Source organism: Labeo rohita, chromosome 7, assembly GCF_022985175.1.
Source record: "Labeo rohita strain BAU-BD-2019 chromosome 7, IGBB_LRoh.1.0, whole genome shotgun sequence".
Lineage (NCBI taxonomy): Eukaryota > Metazoa > Chordata > Actinopteri > Cypriniformes > Cyprinidae > Labeo > Labeo rohita.
The window spans coordinates 53,223,470-53,249,894 of NC_066875.1; the positions used below are offsets into that span (position 1 = coordinate 53,223,470).

The window sequence follows — 26,425 nt, forward strand, 5'->3', positions numbered from 1 at the left end:
GGATCGTCTGATGCGTTTGCTGGAGATACTAGAGGTGACTTTATTTCGTCACAACAATACAGTTCATGAGCTATTTTTGTTCTTAAAAATAGGAACAAAGATGCAAAGAAATAAAAGGACAAGCAATAACAGTAATGGCACACACTGCAGCAGATTTACTGGACCGCTGTGAGAACACGCTACAGGACCGTCACGCCGATTACGAATGGAATTCGGTGCCCAGTCGGACGCGGTCTGTTCCAGTCGGGCTCAGTCGCTGTTTGTGGTCGGCGCAAAAAGTTGCATAATGTGTGCTGTCTAAAGATTACAATCTGACAATTCAACAACCAGTCATTTTCACAAAGATTTTTTTACACAGGTTTAATATTTGCGATCATTCCGCATTCATTTTGTAATTTTGTCAAAAAAAAATAAAAAATCTTAATTACATGAAAAATACAGATTGCTCTTCTTGTCTTTCTTTTAATTCATAAGTTAACGCTACAGTTTTAAATAGTTTCATCAGTGATTCTCTCATTTTAAAGATTATTAAGAATTATTTTATTTTAATCGGCAGTCTAATAAAAGATCATTCCAGGATAATTCCATTTTTTTTTTACTTTTAACTTCTTAAAATTTGTTATGAAGAATATTAAGGCCCAACTCAAACAAAGGGCTAAGAGAAATTTTCAACATGGCTGCTCACTCGAGCAATCGGACCCATAAATGTAAGTCATTTTTGCCATTAATAAGGATTTTTATAACAGTTTTTCATTATATGTACATTACCTTCAATCTTGTGTTTGCGTTTACGGTGATGTTCTGTAAAGAAACGTTTGCAAAAAAAAAATCGCTGCAATCCACACCACTGCTATGACTGACGGCGACATCTCGGAATTTGTGACAAACATCAGCGTTTGTCCTCTGACGTAACGTTAGGAGCTGGCGACAACGTATGATGACGTATAACAGTGTAGTAGTGGTGTCCCATTTCTTAGGGGAAAATTTTTAACCCTTCCCCTTTCCACTCAAGGGGCAAGGGGAAGGGGCGAGGGGTAGGCAAAGGGGTAGAAAATAGAACTGGGATTGGGCCTAAATCAACTTTAGGCTAGGCTAACGAATTTTCTTCATAATTAGTTTACAAACATAATGAATAGCCTAGCTATATACTTCAAGATGAAGTTTTAATAAATTCATAAATCATGTATATGACAAAATAAAATTATTCTATATATATATATATATATATATATATATATATATATATATATATATATATATATATATATATATATATCTCTATATAGCTACAATAGTTGTATCAAATGAATAAGGAAATAGTAGTGCCTTGAATTTATTAAGCACTGTTTTATTTTGTTCGTTTTGTTCTCGGGAAATGTAAAGAAAAAAAACAGCCTACTGTTTTTACTTAGAACCAATTCATTTTTAATCCCTGATTTTAGACAAGCCTACATGAGATCATTTATATATTATTGCTTGAATAAACGTTTCAAATTAGCGCTGGAAATGTTATAATTAAGGAAATTAAACACAGACCTAGGCATGTGAAAAGACATAATAAAATGTGTCTAATTATTCCAAAAAGACAGAGAAGCATCAGACTTGATCAAAACATATTCAAGACTGTGACATTTATTAGGAACACCAACACAGCAGGAAAGCTAATGTTTTCTGTTATATTAAGCACAAACGAAGACAAGTCAAACCAACTTTAAGTTAAGTGCGCAGAGGTCAGTCTTTCTGCTAGTCGTGTAGCGTGTCCCCAGCTTAGGAGCTAAAGCGCGGATCCACAAGTTTATGTTAATTCGGATGTTATTCTGCCTCTATCTGACGGTTCAAACACAATAAAGTGTAAAAGAGAACTGAACTGATGTGCGCTCTGAACCTTCGGCATGCGCTTCAGGCGAGTGTCAGTCAGCGCATGTATTGCACTGAATCCTTTCTCAAGCATTACTATTGCACTTAAGAACTCGTTTGAACATCAAGCACTTCCTTTGCTCCATTTTCTTTATCATGCATGATTCTTTATCGCTTTAGCGTGTCAAAAAACATCCTGAGTGGATATATTTACAAACCAAAATATAAATGACACAGCACAATCTCTGTGGATAGACACTTCATATTGTTGCCACGATATATACAGTACATACCGTCTGGCTGTGGCAGACACCGAATCGGCTTCGCACGGAGGATATTAGCCACACGCACTTTCAGAAATATTACGGTAAATGAGTTCAAGAGTCGAGACCTTCAAACTGCCCCTGGGTGAATCGGTGTGAAACTACAGCAGGTGTGGAGCGAATCCATCCACCTCATCCGCCCGCCAGACCCTTCACGTGACGCACGGGCTTCAGCTTCGACCTCCACTAGAGACGCGCCGGATGATGTCACAAACGAGACAGAAACTCCAGCAAAAAACGGAAACGCACGTGAGCTCGGAACGCACCGACGGCTCGCGTTCATCCGAAAGGGTGTTATTTCACAAGTTTGCCTGTCATTCAGACCTGCTGGATAATAGTAAATAACCTTGACTTTCCGTCCTCAACATTCAGCTCCAGCTCCGAGTTAGAACCCACCCTATGATTGTATGACGTGAAAGGGAAATGAAGGAAATAGAGGAGGAGGTGAGGAGGAGGTGGGGAGGCGGAGGGATGCCGGAAGAACTGTCACTGGGACCGCACATCGACTGCTGCTTATACAGGACTGAATGATTAGGCTGCAACCGAACCTACATTTGGAACTTCAATTAAAGTCGTGAAGGAAGGAAGGTTGTCTGGATGGTGGAAATCTTCTTATTTTCTCTTCATTTTAATCATTAGTGCGTCTCGCGTCTCAAACGCATCGTCTGTCGCCCTGCGGGGGAGCAGAAGTTACGGACGCCTGTGACCGTCTGACTGTACCTGCACGTGTGTGTTACGGATCTCAGTCATCGCCACAAACCGCATGAAAAGCACCAGCCAGAGCACGTGTGTGTGTGTGTGTGTGTGTGTGTGTGTGTGTGTGTGTGTGATTTCTTATGCTTACATCTGTGTCACAGCGCAAGAATGTTTCTCTGGCCAGAATGTGTGTGTGTGTGTTGGAGTGTGTGTGGTCGCTTCTTATCGCTTTCTGCCAGACCCGCTCAGCGCACAAACACTCGTCTGCCCGCAGGCCGTCCATCACACACGCCTGGCGAAATGTCAGCGAGAGAGAAAGAGAGAGAAAGAGAGAGAGAGAGAGAGAGAGAGAGAGAGAGAGAGAGAGAGAGAGAGAGAGAGCGCAGCATCACCATCAGCTCTTATCACACCGTCACTCACCTGCACCAAACACAAAGCATGCTGGGAAACCGAGCTCCTCCCTGCTCTCTCTCTCTCTCTATCAGTCTATTCTTCTGCTGGAGTAAAGCTGCTTTTATCCTGTAGATACGTGACCATCCTCATTAATGACAGCTATACATCACACTGATGACAGCAATGCATTCTGGGAAATCAGTCTCTCCTAAATTTTGCTTTTCTAGTTATGAATCTCTCTGAATTTTCATTCAGTTTAATTCTACTTTCATTTTTAATTGAGTGATTTTAACTTCTGCTTTAAAACGGTCAGAGATCAGTGACAGCCTACATTCACACATTTTTATTTCTTCCTCCCTTTATTTGCCTTCAAACTGCACATAATTCCGAGAAAAAACACTTCAGGATCATGTCATGCATCTTTTGTTTTTTTAAATAAAGGATTCAAATGAATTAAAACTTTTAATAATTAGTAATTACTGGCGTTTTTCTATTAAATCATTTGAAAGTTCAAAGCAATGATCAACAGATGAATCAATTGTTAAACTAACTGCATTCATTTCACTCTATTAGACTGTTGCAGCAGCTGACCTGAGACAAACCAACCAGACAAACGAGACCAGTGTGTGTGTGTGTGTGTGTGTGTGTGTACTTGTTTTTGCTACATTGTGGGGACCAAATGTTTTGTGTTTTTATTGTTAAAAAATGATTAGAAATAGTAAATGATGTTTATCTGAAAGTGTAACGATGCAAACATGTTTTCTGTGAGGGCTAGGTTTAGGGTTAGGGTTGGGTTAGGGGATAGACAATATCGTTTGGTCAGTACAAAATCTATAGAAGTCTATGGAAAGTCCCCACAATTCACAAAAACAAACGTGTGTGTGTGTGTGTGTGTGTGTGTCGTCAGTGGTTCACGAGAGGCAGATGTTCAGATGTTCATCAATGGTTTCCAGGACTGAAGGGCTGAATGAGGCTCATGAGGGTTTGAAGAGCTCCGGTTCCTCTCATCCAAATGTGCAGCTGTGAACATGAGCACAGTGACTCACAGAGATTCATGACCAAACCTGATATCACACTACATACACACGGAAAACTAAAGACAAAGATCACTTCATGAGCATCAGTGGAGAAAGAAATGAAGATGATGATCTCCATCATACAAAAGTCCATTTAAACTACAGATCTCAAGTCTTTCCTTCTGTCTCTCATGAGTAAAGAAACACACACACACACACACACGTTTGTTTTTGTGAATTGTGGGACTTTCCATAGACTTCTATAGATTTTATACTGACCAAACAATATTGTCTATCCCCTAACCCAACCCTAACCCTAAACCTAGCCCTCACAGAAAACATGTTTGCATCGTTACACTTTCAGATAAACATCATTTACTATTTTTAATCATATTTTTTACACTGTCCCCACCACGTCAAAAATTTGTTCCCCACAATGTAGCAAGAACAAGTACACACACACACACACACACACACACACACACACACACACACACACGCTACAACTAATGAGGATCATTTTTATCCCTTCAGCCTTTTAGAACACTATTTAATGCATATATTTTAGTGTTTGTTCAGACTCTTGCATTATGGGACAGTTAGCATGTGTTTGTCTGTCAAATCATCCATATTTATTACAGAAAGTCTGATATGTTAGCGTTACCGTTTCAGATAAACTCTCTGCACAGGTCACACGGATCTTCAGCGCAATCAGACTAAAGTGGAGCGACTACACGATGACATCTGACTGAAGAAACACCGTTAAAAGCATCTCAGTTGAGTTTTTTTTTTTCAATTTTACAAACTGAGGGACGACACAAAGTTATTTTCTGCGGCGTCTGACGGTGTCACGCATGCCCAAACAGCCATCTGCTCCCTGAGAAACACTTCCCATGATTCCACAGGACTGCAGAGAGAGACAGAGAGAGGGAGACGGGGAATATAACGTCGAACGCGTGTTAGAAAAAGCAGCACACAAAGACAGGTTAAAAACATGAAATTCAAATCAGTGAAAACCTGGCTGAACTGAAATCAGTGCCACCGCAGAACATCTGCACGTACAAGATCAGCCGTGATGAACACTGACCCAGAGATCCTCACTGAACACCATCTGACAAAGAAGCACAACGTGTCACATCACAACCCTCGTTACACGACAATCGGTGAATGTTTGAGTCGACGTCACAGACGAGCACCAGCCTGAACACCTCCAGGAATAGAACTAGATAATAAAACAGACTCAGAACATATTTTCTGGCCAAATGACATCATTTCAGTCAGTCGACCTTTGGGTTCAAGTGTTTGCTCTCTCATATTATTAACATTCAACATGCAAATAGTCATATACATTCAACATTTCAGTAACATTTGCCTTCATTTATACATGAAACTGTATAATTCCCCTCATATTTCCTGACATTATTAGTGTAATCCAGCAGATGTGTCTCACATATGTTTGTGATGAATATTTCAGCTCTGTAATGTGTCGGTGTGAGCGTCCAGCGTCACGGGTCATTAAATCTGCTCAGAAAATGACTATAATCACTGCAATCATGTCATCCGAACACATTCGCGGGAGGGCGCGTCACGATACTCGTGTGCCGTCAGAGACACCGCAACATGACTTTATCACGGCAAAAACAAAGTCTACAGAAAACAAATCACGCTATGCGATACTGTAAGAAAAAGAAGGGCAAACATCAAACGGATTTCCAAGCAAATTTTCTCCCCAAAATAAATCATGTAAATAAATAAATTGCTCCAAACTAATGTGATTTTTTTTGAAGAACACACACATATATTATGAAAAAGTCACTTATTTCTTTTTACTGCATGCTGATCACTGCTTGAGTTTAGCTGCTATTTAGTCAAATAAATAAATAAATAAAACAATGTCAAGAAATGTAAGGCATATAATAAAACTGAAATATGAATCTGTTTGTGCTAAAAAAGACTAAAAAAGATGCGAATTGTGTACATTCAGAAATTAAACGTTAATGGTTTCAGGCACATTTAACGAAGGACGTGAGGTATTAAGAGACGCAACACGCTGTGGTTTCTGACTGACTGTCTCTCCTGTGTTTGATCAGAGTGTCTCTCGCCCACACTGTGAGTCAGTGACTGACTGAATCACTCATAATCCAGTTCAAAACCCTCAGAAACGTTCTGCTGGACTCAGAGAGTCACGAACTGCAGTTTCTGATCGGCACTCTACTCAGTTTACCGGAAAACGAAGCAGCTCTGCATTTAACTGATCAAACAATGATATCGTTGCGGGATCCTCCACACAGGCCGCTAAACGCGCTCGTGAACCGTCAAGACGCGCCATGACGCGTGTGGGAGGAAGTGACCTCAGAAACCAAGAGAAACCGCTGCTGCGCTTCCTGAGCAGAGATCAATAATACTGAGAAACTCAATCAATAATTCACTTCAGCACACGGACCTAGCATCTAAACCTGGAAAACACACACGGGGTCAAAGTTACCCTCAACAAATGAGCTGAAAAACATTTATTTAACCAGTTACTCCATCATGATCTGAGCTTCACTGATCCAAAATAAATGCAAACAACCTCAGTACGTATGAATCTAAAGACTCTGACCGCAGCAGAAATCCAGCTATCGTTATATTAAAAACGAAACAAACAGCAGCTCCGTGTTCAATTCATCTGCACGGTAAGCCCTTCATCTGAACCCGTGAAGGCGCGAGGCCCGCGGAGTTTATTTCTGACGTGTTCTCGGTCTAGCGTGATCGGGGCCGAAGCACGTAAACGGTGACAGTCGCACGCGTGTGTGATGAGAAACCGCAGGCTTCAAATCAATATTACTCAGCGCGGCCTTATCAAAGACAGCAGCTCGACATCCGCCGCGGGCGACACGCGCCGCAAACGCTCTTCACGCCTGGAGATCTTTCTTCAGCGGCGACACGCACGGGAACCTTCAGAGCCGAAGGTAACGCCGCCTTTCTGCTGCTTCTCTCACGCCTCTATTAAACCTGTGAACGAAACACGGATATTCGCCAGCAAGAGCGTCAAACGGCTGAATGACAGAAAGATTATGTCTGGGCTCACATTTCCTTCACTGGATTATACAACACGCATCTAAACGTCCTTCTCAGTCCAAAAGGAGCAGTTAATGAAACTGACCTACAAAAACCACTCATTATCAAGATAATAATTATCATATAAGATATCAATAATAATTAGCATGATGTTTATCCGGACTAGAAACGTGTTATAAATGACCTGAATCAACTTTTCAGCCAACAGACTACAGTTCCCATCATGCATCTCTCTGCGCCTGTCTACCTGCAGCACCTACAAACAACAGCACAGACAGAGAGAGAGAGAGAGAGAGAGAGAGACAGAGAGAGAGAGAGAGAGAGAGAGAGAGAGAGAGAGAGAGAGAGCTCTGTGTGTGTGTGTGTGTGTGTCCCATGAGGAAAGTGCTTTAATAAACACACTCAATTATGTCTTAAACACAGCTGTAGAAATGCAGTGCAGTCTGTGTGAGTGTTTCCAGAATAGAAAATATCATTAGATTCATAAAATCTTACGTTATATTAGATCATAACCGGCTCTGATTCAGTTCACGCGTGGAGATTTGAATAGATTTGGTCTCGTCTCACAGGAAGTTCAAAACTACTGGAACCAAATGATTTGTGAATCTATTAAACCGTTTCTCAAACATTTATTTTTCTGCCTATGTATCCTGGAATTTACTTGATTACAATGCAAATTCAACCGCTAACAACATTCTGAGAGGTAAAGTGTTCTTCCACACCTGTCTGTAGATCTGTGAACTATGGTTAGGTATATAAATGAAGCACAAGTGTGTACAGGTGATCTGTGGCTGATCTCAGAGAGATGGCTGTGTCTTTAAGGCTTAGAAAACCTTCAGAAAAACGTCAGACTCTGACAATCCAAAAACCGCCTGGATAAAATGTATTTACAGTTTATTTGAACTCTAATTCATGAGTACATACACTACCATTAAAACTTCTATAGTGTTACAAAAAAGAAAAACATTTAAAAGACATTTATAGCGTTACAAAACATTTCTATTTTACATAATATGTTAATATTACTACTACTACATTAGTTAACGTGAACTAACGACCAATTCTCATCTTATTTGATACAAACTTCAACATTCACAAAGGGACTTTCATCAACATAAAAAAAAAAAAAAAAAGCTGTACATTGTGTAAATTCTTGTACAGAAATTCAAACTGTAATTCTGCCCTCTGTTTACCACCTCAAAATTCAGTTCAGTCTGGACATGAATAGGAATCTAAAAGGCATTTTCAGTGGAGTTCTGAATGGAGCTCAACACTGATCAAAGTCCTGCTTAAACGCTACTCAAATAATACGTTAAGAATTTGTGTGTCATGCAGCATCTTTAAGTACATTATGCAGTGTGTAGTGTGCAGTCATGCAGTATGTAGTGTTCGGTATGCAGTGTGCCAGTATTCCATACGATTCTCCACAGACTCCAGTGGGACCAAAACAAGCCATTAATTAAAGCCAAGATCCACTGATTTATCCACTCGTTCCTCTGTCTGTTCTCTAACGAGAGATCTCTATAACGATAAACATCCAAACACATGTGTGTGTGTGTGTGTGTGTGTGTGTGTGTGTGTGTGTGCGCGCGCGCATGTGCATGCGTGTGTGCTGTTCATTGTTAGCGGCAGACTGAACAGATGACAGATTTGCTCTTTAGCAGTTCTACATTCAGAGCAACTAAAAAAAGAGAATGTGTGTGAAACAGTCATCAAGTGCGTGTGTGTGTGTTTGTACGTGGTATTAACCATATTTTAGGGACAAATTTGAGCTAAATATGGTAAGTTTTCCGTTGGCGTTCGTATGTGGGTCAGTGTTAGTTTATAGTATTTTGAACTTGCTGTACACAGAAACGACAGAAGTCTATGGAGTGTCTCCATTCAGATAAATTAACCAGTTGAGCTGTTATCAGTCAAACTTTACCAAGCTCTGTGTACTCTAAATCATTACAATCAATAAATAAAATTACTGCAATGCATAATAAGCAAATAAATGAATAAATAAAAAAAGATGAATAAAAAAACTAAATAAAGTCTGTTCTTGTAACAGCAGTCATGGATCTCACTGCTCAGCGTCCACAGAAAGCAGATGTTAACCTAGTAAACAGGAGCCACTGCTAGTGAAGAATGACACCAATTACAAAGTTTTTTATGAAGAATTTGTCTTAAAGTTTGTGTCATTCAGTAGCTGTTTGCAGGTTGTTGAGTATAATGAATACAGTCACTGTACGTGTGTGTGTGTGTGTGCGTGTGAAAACTCACAGCAGCTCCAGCGCTTTAGTAACACTCGTATAATGAAGATGAGCTGCTGCGTTTGCCCGTTACACCACACTCTCAGAGTTATGCCCATTCTATGTGTGAGTTTGTGATGCGTCAAATATCTGTCAGCTCGTTAATATGCAGCTCTCTGATCATTATTATAATGAATATGCATGCGATCAGAGAGACGGACGGATGCATTTGTGAAAGAGTTCTGCAGTTTATCACAGGACACACAGGTCAGCGGTCGCAGTGTTACCATGGAAACCAGCGTCTGACAACGTGACACACACTCGGCACAGATCAGGAAACGCAACACTAAACACCTTCACACACACACACACACACACACCTGCCCATCTCAGGGTCCAGATGGTGTGTGAGCGCTTCTGTCTGAATCTCAAAGCATTCATCCACTCAAAATCACAAACCACTTCAGTTTTACTCACTAACTCGAAGAAACTGGACTCAGCTACCGAACGTATCTGGATAGTTGAGCCACAACTTTAAAACTGTCTAAATGTCCTTGCATTATATAACAAAATATTCAAAGAAGTGGCATTAAGTTTAAAGAAATGTATTACGAGAACATTCTTCGTTCAAACTTCATGAACTTCGGTCAGTTTGATGAAGTACATTAGCGGCTTGCTATGAAATCTTGAGGAGATCTGACTCATTCATGAAAACCACCTCGAGATCAGTTAGGGAAAATCTCCAGCTTCACTTCAGCACAGAAGCCACTTGTTTTGATATTTTGCATCTAATGCAACACAATTCAGACATGCTGAAGAGTGACTTGAGTTTCCAAATACTGTATTTGTGTGTGTGTGTGTGTGTGTGTGTTTTCCTTTATACAGTCGATTCAGAAGAGGGTGAGACGGGAGTTTCCACCGAGACTCGTGCGACCGTCAGATTTAGCAGCACATTCCTCAAGTTCATTCTCAATAAAAAACTGAAAGTGCGCCAGCATCAGCGCTCGAACACGCGTGTGCAGACGTGTCTCGCTCGGTCATTACATCACAGGATGGAGACGTGTCATTTCCTGCTGCAGGTCGTCACATGACATGTTTGCCCACACTGAAGCGTTCCAAAGGTCAGAGCAATTACAGCGAGCGTATGACATTTACACGAGGACGAGTCTCTTTAAAACCGTCATAAAATACGTGTGAAAGGCTTTTCAATGTGACGAATTGAAGAGTTTCATCAGAGAGACACGTGGGTAATTCAGGCATTCAACGCTCCAGACGTGTGTGTGTGTGCGATGACTGTGAGCGAACACACACTCAATGCTTTAACACACAACAAAACTGTCTGAAAATCACCGCTGCCAGTCTGACCGGCTGCTTTCAAAAACCTGCTTTATTAAAGCACTACAGCTTTCTAAAGTATGACTTTCTGTGAAGCTGCTTTGAATCAATATGCGTTCTGAACGGTTAACTAAAACTAAAAGCATAAAAACATTTTCGTTACTTGAAATAAAATAAACTTGGTTAAAACAAAACATAAAACAAACGTACTTAATTTAAACTAGTTTCTAAGGCATTGTTCTAAACATACTTTCAACAGACTTTCTGTAATCTGTTTTCACACACTGAGAAAGTGTTGATCGAGATCTTCTGAGTCACTTTCTGATTAATAGCTGTGAAATGACCATTAGGGTTGTGCCGACAGACGATAGTATCGTGTACCGACGACAGTCAGAGATATCACCTGTTGCTGATGCCTTTGACGATAGCGAGACGATTTTTATTGTTATCCGTCAAAAATAGAGTAGGCGCCTACCTTTAGCGATAAAGTGCAGAGAGACGCTTCTGGGTGTTTCGGGTGGGAAGCGTGCGGTCTGTGATTGCGTGCAGTTGCTTTCTAATGCGCGCTGTTTTCCGGTTTTACTTACGCTTTCGAAATCAATCCCGTTCAGCAAGGAGGGGAGAAGACGGAAAAAGGGGGGGCACAGTAACTCGGCCCCCTTTCGCGCCGCAGATGTGTGCAGTGTAAATACGGGGTAAGAAATGTATTGATCATACGCTGATGTAACTATTCTATTCACTTATGATACCGGGAGTGTTTTTTTAAAAGTGCATAAACTCGCGCTAGGCCAGTAATGATGTTCTTTGATAACATAAATGTTCTTTGCTCATTTTCTTGCATTTTTGAATAACTAAGGAAATGTAAGCATTAGTAACTTAGAACGTTTCTATTCAACTGTTGTCATGTTAAACACAAATGAAGTCATATTGAAGACATTAGGCTGCTTTTGGCCTTTTGCTCGTGTTGGTTCATTTGAAACCAACGAAACTGAAACCGGCAATTAAACGAAGTAAATAATTAAACAAATTAGCACGATAATATCGTGTATCGGCGATTTCACAGGCTGACGACAGGGCGATATGAAAATTGAGCATATCCCTCAATTCTAGCAACCATACACCACATCCATCCCATAATTACATAAAAGCTATTAGTAACAGCTATAAGTAAGGATTTGTGAGTTTTCAGAAGAGGGATACAGATTTCCAGCAGTTCAATCGTGTAAAATTAGGAACAAAGCAAAAAAACAAAAAAGGCATCAAATTGTAATAAGAGCAAGAAACCCTGCAGATCCAGCAGAATCCCCTCAGAAAGAACAAAGGACTGACTGCAGATCAGCACTGACGGGACACTGCTGAAATCTGAACCTGTCACCTATAGGTTCCTCACACACACACCAATCAAAACAATCAAATGTTCAATCGAACCTACTCTACAGTGGCTCCAGCTAAACGCTTGTGAATCTTTAAGAACCATCTGGATTTCTGGATTTGAGTTTGATTTGATCTCTCTTTGGTTGTGAAAATATACTGTGTTTATTGAGTGGTTTGTTAAATCAAAAATGTATCTATTAATTCCAGAAAGTTCTTCACAAGCACTCCGGTGTGACTACAGACGAATCATTTCTGGTCATTGAAAAGCTGCCTGCTGATTGGACGCCTCAGGTTTGCTGTAGTCACATGGTCTCTCTGCTCTTCTTCATGCGTTTCTGAAGCTTCATTCTGTCTCTGGTCAGGCTGATCGAGGGTTAAATGTGTGCATGACTGAGACCACAGCAACGAGAGGTGAAAATAACAGGTGAAAAATCTGTGAAGAGAGAGTGAAGAACACAGACTTTAAACCGAGACCGAACAACCGCGTCAGCACAGCTACAGAACGGTGCAGTGGTGCATCATGGGAAGATAAAACAGGTAAATACAAGCAAATCCAGCCACGAATGGACAACTACTTCAAGGGGTCAATTATTATTTCTTCAGGCCACTGACACGAGTTATCGAAGATACGTGGTCACGTTCATCAAACATCTGCACGAGCCTCATCAAACGACTGTTCACTGCTGCTGGTTTATAAATGACAAACGTACTGTACAACTAGATGAATGAAACCGCAACATTAATGGGTTCAGATCTATGATCCATGTTAGATCAAAGCAAAGCTGGACACTGATATCTTCTCATTTCTACAACGAGCCACGACGGAGCGTTTCATCTGTATATCGCACAAACCCATAACAGACAGAATGGTAAAAATTCACTCTGGTCTGCTCTGGAGAATGTTCTGAATTAATCCATAATCTGGTTTAGTTGATCCACTCTAATCTGTGATAACTGCAAACTTTAATCTCCTATCTACAGAGGACATCAGCCTTCCATTTTACGGCCAAGAGAGGAGGAAATATCCAAGATCTTCCGAGCGTCATGAGGTTTAATCCCGAATGTTCCAGAGGGAACGATCGTTAGCTGGGATCGGGCAGATAAGGACGCTCTGTCTGGAGGACAGCGGGCCGATCGGCAGATCTACAGTCAAACGACAAACGAACGAATCGGCCGTGACGAGAACAAACAACTTTTCTGAACTCCCAGAACCTCTGAATTACTGCAGAACAAGCAGCAAAAATGATTACAAACCCATCCCGGGCGAATCCGAGCTCACGTGCGCCGGCGTTCCGCGGCCGTACGCGGTTAGGAAACACACATGACAGGTTTGAGAGCAGAACGGGGTCACGGCGTTCCCGGCTCATCCATTTGCGGGGCTTTTCTCTGGCAGACGAGAGCCTCCTTCCCCACGGGCACCTGAGAGACGCTCAATCTCATCAATCTCACCACACCTTCCGAGGACCCGGTCAGAGGCGCTAATTAGACGAAGCCCTGAAAATAGGGCATCCAAGACCGAGCCGGTTGCCAGGGCCAAAATCTAGGTTGGTCAACAATTAGCCATCCGGCTTAAGTACGGCTGTCCGGGGAGGAACGACCCACGGCAACCCACCTATAATAACGGGCGGGTTATCTAACCGTTTACTATTCGCATTTGTCACAGCCAATTTCTACATCCCTACGACAAAATCAGGACAAAAGATTGCCTGACAAAAATCTGGAAGAAACAAGAAACTGGTTTTGCTAACTGAAAATAAAACTTAAAGGAGAAGACCACTTCCAGAACAAAAATGTACAGATCATTTACTCACCCCCTTGTCATCCAAATATGTTCATGTCTTTCTTTCTTCAGTCGATAAGAGATTGTTTTTTTGAGTAAAACATTCCCAAATAATGGACTTCTACGGTGCCCCCAAGTCTGCGATCCCGTCTCGTTTCCTTCTTCAATGTCAAAATCGTCCTACTTCGCTGTTTTACCTTTTTTGTTGAGGGTGTTTGATCTTCTTTGCATGTTCACTTTGTAAACACTGGGTCGGTACATTTGCAGTGATGTAGGATGATTTTGAAGTTGGTAAAGAAAACGAGACGGGAGTTTTTCGACATACCCCAACTGTACTGACCATATAGAACCGGAAAAAAACTGTTTGCACAGACTTAAACAAAATGAGCGTTTGAGGTTAAAAAGTATACAAACTGTCAATTTGCTTAGAAAATGGCCGATCGTTTTGCTAGATAAGAGCCTTCTTCATCGGATGGGATCGTTTAGAGCCATCTGATGCTGCATTTAAACTACATTTTGGAAGTTCAAACTTGGGGGCACCATAGAAGTCCACTATATGGAGAAAAATTCAGGAATGTTTTACTCAAGAAACATAATTTCTTTTCGACTGAAGAAAGAAAGATACGAACCATCTTGGATGACAAGGGGGTGAGTACATTCTGTACATTTTTGTTCTGGAAGTGAACTTGTCCTTTACACCTGAGATTTGGAACCGATTAGATACATCCAAATTAGAAATGATTAGAGGCATAAAAAGATTTGTACCTGGAAATGAAACTGAATAGGAAATATCACTCACAAATGATCTTTCTTACATCACTGACTCACCCTTAGGTTCATCTGTATGACTTAAAAATATATATAATAGATGATATTTTGAAGTACGTTCAGGAACCAAACAACACTGGACCCCATTGAGCTTCATCTGCAGTCTGCTAAATGCATAATGTGCATAACATAAAATATGTGAATGTAATAAAACACTTTTTTTTGAAGATGACAGAACTGTTTCAAGACCTGAAGCTAATTAACAAAACAGCCTTTTTGTAATCTAATGCAGTATGCAGGGTTAGTTGAGTCATAGATAATCAGTCATATAATGGGCAAAAATGAGCGGACTCTCCAAATATCAGAGGTTTGCATACTAATTACTACATAAACGGTCAGTACTCGTCTTTTGGCGTTTACAGTTTTACGTTAACGTGCCGCTCGTCTCGCTCTCTGTCTGTATGGTTGCATAAAATTCATGTTTCAGACTTTAATCCACAGCTCCTGACTGAACGCTTCTGTGGATCTGACTGGAGACAGTCGATCACGTCCAGGTCAGCGCTGAGATCTCTAGAGTCACGACATTCTCACATCAAGGCCTCTCTAGTTTACTGACCGACCAGCACAACACCAACAAATGTCACCCGCTTCAGTCAGAACGGCCACAAAACCAGACTAAGACCTGAACAAAACTGTTTCTGTACACTGAAACAATCAACTTGTAGAAGCTGCACAGACTCAGAGAAAGAGAACAGACAGAGATCAGTCTGAAGTCAGACTCATGATGTGCTGCTGGAGAAGAGCATCAGGATTCACGATGCAGCAGGAGAAAAAAAGTTACTCACAGCTTTAAGGGGACAGACTTCTGCCTTCATTTCCTCTCGCTCCAAACCTGTTCGACTCTCCGAACACAGCACTGCACATTTTCAAGGAGTCAACCAGCGCTTTCATGCTTTCAAACCGATTTCCGTCTTCACTACAGTGTTCATCAAATAACACTAAATACTTATTCTGTCATTAATTATTCACCCTCACGTCGGTCCAAACCCGTCAGACCTTCGCTCATCCTCAAATTAAGATATTTTTGATGAATTCCGAGAGCGTTCTGACCCTGCAGCAACACAACTACTACGTTCAACCGCTACCGCGGCAGAGACAGACAGGGAAGACAAGAAATTGTTGAATAAACTCATTATTTTTGTTTTATTTGCTCACACAAAGTTTTCTAGTAGCTTCATAACATTACAGTTGAACCACTGATCTATTTCTTCGATGTTCTTTCTGGCCCTTGAACGCGGTTGTACCATTGCTGTATTACGCAGGGTCAGAAAGCTCTTGGATTCGATCAAAAATATCTTCGTTTGTGTTCCGAAGGTCTTATGAGTTTGGAACGACACGAGGGTAAATCATCATCGACAGCATTTTCATCTTTAACATTTGTTTCCATTTATACATTTTTAACAACAATTTGCTTAAACTACACATTTTCAGCTTTCACTATTTTATCATCAGGTTTGCGTACATCAAGCTGCAAACACCGTCTGGAAACAAGTGGATAACATCCACGAGGATCCTGCCATCATCATCATCAGCTCGCGCGCACACGCATCCTCCTCTGTTGCCATGGCGACGTCCCTCCCGAGGCATGCTGGGTAGAGAAGGGTAATCCATCAGCAGCGTCCTGATAGAGGGAAAACATCCAGATACCTGCGCCTTATCCCCAAACACACACCTGAGAGAAGCACAGCGCCATCAATTACGCAGACAAATCCAGCCTGCGGGGGAATTATGGGTAAATACATCTGGCCCTCGACGGACGCGAGCGGAGTTTGGTCTCGCGTCGTATCCGTCAGACGCCAGAGCGACACCGTCGGGAGGGTTTAACCTTTGAGCTCACGCACCTGCTCCAGCGCGTCGCACGACAGCCCGTCTACGTCTACAGAGCGAGTTTGATCCGCCGTGCCGTAAAACAGCCGCGGCGAGCCGTTCGACCGCATTTGCTCCGCTACAACTGATTGAAAAGATCGAAAATCAAACCAACTCATAAGAAGAAAAGAAACAAAGGAGGAAGAGTAAATCTCGCTTCGCAGCAAATCAAAGCCCCCAGAAGTCGCCAAAACCGCAGTCCAATCTGAGAACGGCCTCGCTGCCGCCGACGCCAATCCTCAACATCACACACCATCTTAAACTGTGGTTAATCAGCCGGCTTACCTTCCACGGCGTACTCTTCTGCTCCGGGACAGCACGGAGGAGAGAAAGAGAGAGAAAGACTGGATTAGTGCCGTGCTTCATAGTCACACATCTCAAAACATCACACACATCAATCTTTCGTCAGAGAATTGATCAGAGAAGATGAAACGCCAGCCAGGTTCATTGAAAATGCAAGACACCCGCCGAGAAACATTAGAAAAGCAGCGTAAGACAATAGCAGATATGAGTTTCACATTTAAGCGCCGTTTCACACGGGTCAAACGCCTCGGTCCTGCTGCAGCTCATTAGAGACGCTTCTAGTTCAGCGCTCCGCTCGCTCCCGCGCAGCAGATTCATCAGTGTCTAGTTGTGATATTGACCTGAGAGACGTTTAACAGCTCCGCTGAATTAGGTTAATTACTGCAAAACTGCTGGCAACAAAGTTCAGGAGAACACGACACGAGCCGGATCTGCTCGCGGCCGCTCGATTCCTGACGAATCCGGATACGGCCACAACGCAAGCCTTAGCGATCAACTCCGATTTACAGGTCACCAAAAATGATCATTCTGTCATTTATTTACATGGCCCTCATGTGTATCCAAAAAAAAAAAAACAACAACAACAAAAACAAAAAAAGATACTTTGACATTTCTCAAAAATCACTTATTTTGTGTTCCACTAGTTCTTATTTTTTACAGTCTTTACTGAGCAGGCTCTTTCGATGAAGGAAGCACACAGCAGAGATCTGTGCAGATCTAGACGAGCGTTTGTGAAGCGTTCGCCGCTGACAGCTCTAAACTCTGTGTGAGTGTGAAGGTCACGACTACAGTCAAACGAAATGAACGGTCGAAACATTCTTCAAATGTCAGTCCACAGACTCTCTGTGACGTGTTCACCTCGGATAAACACTGCAGAGTCATCAAACTTCACGCTAACTGTACAAACACTGAGCGGCACACACAGAAACACAACCTCAGCTGTCGGTCTATCACAGTGTATAACTGACATTACAAAAATGATAAATGATATACTTGCATTACGCAGTTTATAACTTACGTTCATGTTCACCGCATGACACGCCAATAAATCGACAGCATTCTTGCTAAGAAAAAATGAAACACTTCAGTCATTTACATTAAGACGCGTGTTTCCGTCCTGAACACTTTCTTTGGTTTATACACACACACACAGTGGTACATTATTGCTGAAGATACTTCAGTTGTTCCTCAATATATGTAAATAAGCAGCAGCAGAATAAAAATAAGCAAGAGGGAGAAAAAGAATAAGAAAGAAGCAGCAGAAGCAAAAAGTAAAGGAAGCAAAAGAAGATTCAGCATCAGCGTGGCAGCAGTACTTCAGTGCTTCACTGACCCTCAACATCTCAAAATCCAGGAAGAGAGATATAACAATAAGACGACATGAAACAGAAGTTAGAAAGAGCACTAGCAGCGATCATTCATCACGTCTGCTGCATCAGCACTCACGCCAATGGTTGAGTTCTCCAGTGAAACACCGGCCGTCAGTCTCGTCTGAAGACGCTCCGCTGCAGGCAGAGCACAAGCGTCTTTAATGTCAGACAGCAGATGGTGTCAGGAGGCCGTCAAGCCCTGCAGCTGCGCTCAGACACAGACACAGCAAAATCACAACAACAACAACAACACCACCACAAAAGTGTTCACGACACACAACTGCAGCTGCGCTCAGACACACAATCACAACAACAACAACAACAACAACACACACGCACGCACATGACACACGACTGTAGCTGCTCCACGTGGACAATGGGTTAAAGATGAAAACACTGGTAAACTAGAAGAGACCCACAGTAACTGAACTTCCATCATCTGAAACAGGACGTTCAATGAGAGAAAAACAACAACTGATTACAACGCGACTAATAATGTGCAGAATAACGTCGCCGATGAATCGTTCCTCTAACAATAAAAGGTAAATCCTTTACAAGGAAAGGAAAGGACGTGAAGTGTGGCCAAGTATGGTGACTTGGAATTTGTGCTCTGCATTTAACCCATCCAAGTGCACATACGTAGTAGTGAGTTGAACAAACACACACACACACACACAGTGAACACACACCCAGCAGCCGTATTGCTATCGCTGCAGCACCCGGGAGCAGTTGGGGGTTCGGTGCCTTGCTCAAGGGACTCAGCTCAGTCGTGGTATTGAGGGTGGAGAGAGCGCTGGTTATTCACTCCCACCACCTTCAAGACCTGGGACTCAAACCCACAACCTTTCGGTTACAAGCCCGACTCCCTAACCATTAGGCCACGGCTGCATGCTTTCTAATAAATAATCACAGAGCAGCACATTTGAAATGCACGTGAGAGTAAATAAGCTGAAAATCTCTAAATATTCAGTCCTCAGAGCATTCGCAGGATAAGAAAAAACACTGGTGAATTATTCATTTTCATAAATCTGGCCGTCTCCTGAGGCGAGGCATTGTCTCCCTCCCGCTATTAAGATTTCATGATGGCGTCCGTGTGAGTGTTTAGAGCTCAGTGTGGATTCTCGACTGGAAACATGACAAGAAGCCGGACAAACCTCACATCACACAGGACCGAACTCGCGTTGACATCTCTCCGTTTACAAACCTCACAACTCAAATCAGCCTCTTTATCATTTGTATAAGCTCCAGAACTGGCCGATCTTCTGATGAATCCCAAAGACGTCTCTGGATGGTCCTGGGGATATTAAAAGTTGGATGGCAGCTAATTTTCTGCACTTCAATAATTCTCAGTCCTCCTTTCGGCTCCCATGATTCCATTACTTCGGTAAACAGCAGTGAGGGACCTCTGTCTTACATTTGCATTCACAAGCTAGAAATAGCGTCAACTGTAATTCAGCCCTATATCTGACAGACCAATTCATTCGGTGGTTTTCATCAACTCTCAACTGTTGCTAAATTAAAATCATTTTCTTAACTTTTAATGATTTGGAGGCTTCATTCTTTAACATTCTTTCTCTGCACTGGCTTCCTCTCAAACAGGAAAGAGTTTAAAGATGTTTGCCTACAACAGCTTATAACAATCAGTACAGACTTACACTGAGCATGACTGAAGATGAACAGAGAAACACACGTGAAACATTAGTTTGATGTGCTTTACACAGATGATTCCTCATACGTGATCAGCAGTCTCATAATACCTGTGCTCACGTTCAGTAACGGACGTTCAGAACCGGAAGGATCCATTCTGGAAGAACACAGAAGGACCAGCTGATGTTTCTCTCTCCACAAATCCCCTTTTAAGATGAAAGGAAACGAACACAAACCCAGCGGACCCGCAGCAGCGGCAGAGAACAATAACGCCACGACGGAGAGTTCACGGTCCATCCTCTCTATTCATCCGCCATTACGACTGCGGTTTACCAACTCAGTCGCGACTCTATTACTAGTACTCACAGCTGAGTATTAAACTTCAGCTCCAATCATGTCGAGACAGACGTGCACTGAGAAAGAAAAATGGTGTACGAAATTGCTAGTAGATAATGACAAAGATTACAGGTAATCACATTGAATTAAACATGAAATTTTGAAGAGGAAAAAATAGAATGGTATTTTCTCGTATGATGTACACTAATAATCTTTTTTTTTTACAACTACGAAACATTTGTCTGAGCTCTACATGCCCTTGATCGTCAAAAAAACCCTAGAAACAACACCGACAGCACTGTGGCAGCAAACAGTGCTCACATCTGCTCCAGAAAACATCCAGTATCACATCAATATGTTATATATGCGTATTATCTCATTAGTATTCTCCCGGCGAATTCAGTCGGGGACAATCGGACACTCCAGAGATCAGCGGCATCTCCAGAGAAACTTAAACGCGCGTCTTCAGAGAGCCTCATCACCGCAGGCAATTAACGGCAGCGATCGCGAGCGTGATCTGAACGTGTAAATCACACTCGACGGCTCTCCAGAGCTTTCCTCCGCTGGAAAACATTCAACAGCCCATCGGGGAAGATCAAGCCTCGTACCAGAGCGGGAATATTCACAGACGAGAGTTTGATTCTGACGAAAGCTGCGCGAACGCTCCGACTTCGCAGCGCACACGCCACGAACTGAGGGCTTAGCGGTGCATTCTGGATTGCGGCCAGTTCGCTAGGAGTCCGTGCATCACAACCAGGGTGGAAAACGAAAAGGACAGTCCACCCAAAATCATCATTTGCTTAACCATTAAGTTGTTTCAAACCTGTATGGGTTTATTTCTTTTGTTTCTTTCTTCTGAACTCAAAAGTCAAAGACTATCATCAACTGTCTGGTTACCAGCATTCTTCAAAACATCTTCTTTTCTGCTCAACAGAAGAAAGAAACTCACACAGGTTTGAAACAACTTACCGATGACAGACTGATTATTTCTGTGTGGACAATCCCTTTAAAAACAGCTTGTGTTCATATTCCACCTGTGATGTAAGCAGCCACATTACGCATAACATGGCAGCTAATTATATATGCAATATTGTACGTCTAACCCCGACACAATATACTATATTACAGTGTCTGTCCATCAGGACTTACGATCCTCAGATCGCTGACCTCAAATTGACCGCCACCGGCTGCTCTCGGCAGATTCTGGGTCATCGGAAGGTTGTGCGCTGCTGTGATATTAGGGCACATCTTAAAATATACACAAAGCCCAAATATAATGAGGGCACAGAGCCTTCATGACCTGCTGATGGCCAGAAAACCTCTACAGTAAAGGTTATAGACTGCTGATAAATGACACACACACACACACACACACACACACGTTACAGCTTTAGAGCTGTGGTGTGTTATAGTGTCCATGTGCATGTTTTCGTGACACATCAGGACACAAATTTGTATAATGATATGGGAATGACATGGGTATTACAAGGAGAGGGTGACTTATGAGGACACTGCCCCATGTCCCCATTTTTCAAAAGACTTATAAATCATACAGGATGAGTTTTTTTGAGAAGGTAAAAATGTGCACAGTGTCCTGTGAGGGCTCGGTTAGGTGTAGGGTTGGTGTAGTGCTATAGAAAATATGGTTTGTGCAGTATAAAAACCATTAAAAACTATGGAACGTCCCCACAATTCACAAAAACAAACCTGTGTGTGTGTGGGCTCGGTCTCAGGTTTCGACAGCAGTGAGGGACTGACCCCAGCAGCGGCTCACTGACCTGCGTCACTCCATCATCTGCTGTCTTCACACACGGATCTCATTCACCTGTTGGCCATCACTGCTCAAACACAGTACAGGCCTCATGAAATGGAAAATCAAAACGTCCTTGATGTTTACACGCATCAGACGTTACTCTACAATAGGAGACGATCGCTGAGGCTGCACTGGTTCATTTTAATAGCGCTCAAACTCATACAGCGCATTATCAGACACACAACAAAACGACAGAGAGTTTTCTAAGTGAATACGTGTTAAACTGTAATTTATTTCTGTGATGCACCTCTGAATTTTCAGCATCATTACTCCAGTCTTCAGTGCCACATGATTAACTTGCTGGGTCATTTTATTGGGTTATTTTTAATATTTTTTACCCAGGTGCTGGGTAATTTTTAACGCTGGGTTATTTTGCTCTACTCACCTGCTGGGTTGAGCCCGTCTCTGACGAAACAACCCAGCTGCTGAGTTACAGTCAGAGCGTGGACTTTTTGAGTCGTATACAGGAGAGAGCGGTTCTCAGCGCCGCCGAATTTGGTGCGCTGCAGCGAAATAACGTTTTGTATACATTTTATTTCATTTACAAAGTCTTTACTGTGTTGTAAATTGTATTATTTTACGCAACGCAATGCAACATAAGGATGAGACGTCAGTCAGCTGCGTCAGCAGCGGTTGTTTCGCAGGATGGAAAAAAAATAAATGAATTTGATTTGTTATTGTACTGAGTTTAATTTAGTTTTTAACATATTACAATATGTTTGTTTATAGGGAAGGTTTTGGAGTCAGTCATGGCTACGAGTGAAACGCGAGGCCGCAGTCTGAAGTTCGCAGTTACCCCAGCAAACAGCAGCCCTTCACCGGCTCAGATTACGACGACACACCGGCAGGAGGATTAGCGTTATTTTGGTCAAAAACAATTACAGAGAACAATTGCATACACTAAAATTAGTGCTACATTTTTTATGCCTTACATGTTTGTTAAAAGAGTTTAAATGTAGGTAACTATGCTGTACTCACCCAAATAAATTCAATTTGTCCTGTATTTTGTCCATGTGTTCTTGCTTAATAATACATGTTCATCTTTTGATTACTGTTGTTGTCTCTAGTAATTCTGTGTGTGTGTTTTTTTTATAAGTTCCATTTCATTTTAAGCCAGCAATATAATAATTTGAAACAATAGTTGACTTAAATAAAATAACCCAGCATGTTTGGTAAAAACATTTAACCCAACCAGCTGGGTCCAAATAACCCAGCATGTGTTCGGTCCAATATTTACCCAGCGCTGGGTTGTTTTTAACCCAGCATTTTTCAGAGTGCAGCTGATGTAAAATATAATGAGTATATAGTCTAATATTTTGCGACATGCTCTTCTCTAGACTTCATTTCTCTAGCACACTAACGAGCTGTGGACACTGCTGACCTGCTAAAGCAAGTCGTTTACTCGCGCTTGGCCCATTTACACTGCACAAGTCTGCGGAGCGTTACGACTTCGACACGACCGCCGGAGCCGATCGCGGCCACTCTAGTCAACGCTCGCGTATGCCAAACACCAGCTGCGCCACGGCATGTTTCTGAAGCGGCTCTCCGAGACGTTTATACAGCAATCTGTCATGCCACATCAAAGACTGTCAAAATGCCATTCATTGTTTGAATTTCCTGGGAAAAAAGTGCTGTATTTGTTCGGTACCCACGCGTACCGAACTGAATGACCTGTACCAAACATTTTCAACTCTGACAAAATAATGGAACAGAAGTCCAGACGTTTGTGTCACGGCTCCACTGGACTCATCAAACCCTGAGAGCCGGTGGTCGATTACAGAACAAGCGGTGGAGAAGCACGAGAGTATCCGGACCGTCACTGCAGTGTTATTCCTCTTCACGTACATCAGGAGCGCAAGATCAATTCATTACGGGCAGCAAACTGACACAGAAATGCTGAAACCATTTGTGTTCTTCATCAAGAGCTTTGGCTCGTCTGACAGTAAAATATCTAAACATCCTCAATAGATGCAAAGATTGCCCGTATTATTTCTGTTTTTTCTCATTACCATAATGCAAACACACACTGTGACGACCCTGAGCTTTCTCCGGATCCTATTGGGCAGAGTGTGGCAGTTTCTAATTGGTCTTTTCCTATGTTAATTGTTAATTAGTAGCGTACATGAGAGTGTTGTGTGTTAACTGGGACGGGCTCTCTGTGGGATGGATTCTCAGGAGTGGTTCCAGTTCAACATGTAAAATCTTGTTGACTCTCTAACAGTTGTTTTCCCTTCACATTTCTTATGTCATGTAGTTAAAGTTTTTGTTGTTTGTTTCTTTATCATCCCTAGACTTACGTTTACTATTATTACTGACTGCTGTAAATAAATTAATTAAAGTATTAATAAAACAATCTGCAATGATTGTATTTTGTCGATTGATCCCCCTTTTACGTTGCGGCTTCAGACGAGCGAGTCGTAACAACACGCAGATGGAGTCTTGCTCCAAGGTAAATACATCCTGTTTCAAGAATGTTTAGATGATTTTAATAGAAGTCAAGAATAGGTTTATATTCTAATTCTGAACTGTTTCATGTAGTTTGTCGCTGCTAAACTGCAAGAAGGACTTCCTCCTGTTCATCTCAGGTTGCCCAGCGTGGAGCCGTCCTTTCTTGACGCTGCTGTTCGCGTCACGATAAGCACGTCTAATGCTCTGAGACGGTCGTCTCAAAGCCGCTGCGGTGACAGTCTGACAGGCCGGAGGACGGTGACCTCCGCACGCGCTTCCGAAGAAAGGTCCTGACGCGATCTGCTCGTCAAAACACTCGTCTGCCGCACGCATCTCCGGAGATCACGCTTATTCATTACGGGCTCTTCAGGACAAACGTTATCATTATTTATTGTTTTTCTGCATTGAACAGAAGAAAACAGCAGCAGCATGTATGTGGGGTGAGCAAATAATGACATGATGTTCACTTCAAGCGGCTCCTGAACGACATTAAAGGTCACTCTGACACCCGCGGCTGCGGCGCGACCGAACGCACGATCTCTCCTCACCTGAGCAGAGAACATCAGGAAACCAACAATTAAACATCCAAAGGACGCTTGATCTGGAAAACGCTGTGGTCCAGGTGACTGTGTGCGATTCTGCTCCTCAATTCAAGCGGTGATTTGATTTCCTCTCATCTAGCTGTTTTAGCTCAAATGAAAAATGAATTTATGCAATCATGAAGAGATTGATTTTTATGTAACTCTGAAATCCAATCAGTTTTTCCCCAGAGACGGAGAATTCGGCGTCTGCTCTGTAGGAGTCTGATGCTCTAATATCCTTATGAAACAGGACACTGGTGTATTTCTAATGTCTAATAGCAGCCCTTACACAACATACAAACACACAGCAGAGGATGAGACGCTGATGTTCTGCTATATATATATATACGGACTCTTTTCAGACAGATGCAGGGTCTCCGTGTCTGAACATCTGTGAGGTAATTAGTGAGCGCAGACGTAATTGCGGAGGCTTTTCGAAGAATGCGAGTCCTCACAATGACCGAACGCCGGCGTAATGCTGGAGCGTTACCATGGAAACACGGCTAAAAGCCTCAGACCGACGTTCACGTGGTGCTTATGAAACTATTGCAGAGGTCCTGGAACATTATTAGCTGTGAATAATGGACTAATTACTGCTCTTTCATAAGCTGATGTTTGTGGCCGCCGGCCGCGTTTGGAAACGGACAGCGAGCGTTTGGTTCAAGCGAATCTGTACGTTCGTGTAACGCTGCGTCACCGCGCTCCTTTTCTATCAATCAACGTCCGCTCGGCTCTCGTCTGCGCCGTCTCCGAGTCAAAACACGTCACGGCGCATCAGACGACCGCTTGTCCCCTCCGTAACCCCGCCTCCTGCTGTGATTGACACGCGTCTCCACCGTCAGTGACAAACGCCTTTGGCAGCCTCTCAGCTTCTGACCCACACAACAATCTGCCCGTGTTTGTTTGGGAAGCTTGAGATCTCTGTAAATAATAAAACTCTCATATCCAGCCCAGAAAACATTTCTACACATCTCAACTCAACACAAACCAAATCGCATCTAATCCATCACTGCTCAGAACAGTTGTGCTGCTTCATAACATTTTATTTTTCAGGATTCACAGATGAATAGAAAGAACAGCATTTATTTGAATTAGAAATCTTTTGTAACATTATAAATGTATTGGGCAGCACAACTGTTTTCAACATTGAAAACAGAAACCAATACAG

General features: G+C 42.3%; 1 protein-coding gene across 3 annotated transcripts in view; it reads right to left on the reverse strand.

Annotated features, from left to right (window-relative positions):
- nrxn2b (neurexin 2b) overlaps window positions 1–26,425 on the reverse strand; it is a 389,816-nt gene that overhangs the window by 284,579 nt on the left and 78,812 nt on the right. For all 3 annotated transcript variants that reach the window (XM_051115791.1, XM_051115790.1, XM_051115792.1), the window contains exon 3: window positions 17,045–17,062. In XM_051115791.1, the coding sequence (XP_050971748.1) occupies window positions 17,045–17,062 (18 nt within the window). The remainder of the gene's footprint in view (window positions 1–17,044; window positions 17,063–26,425) is intronic.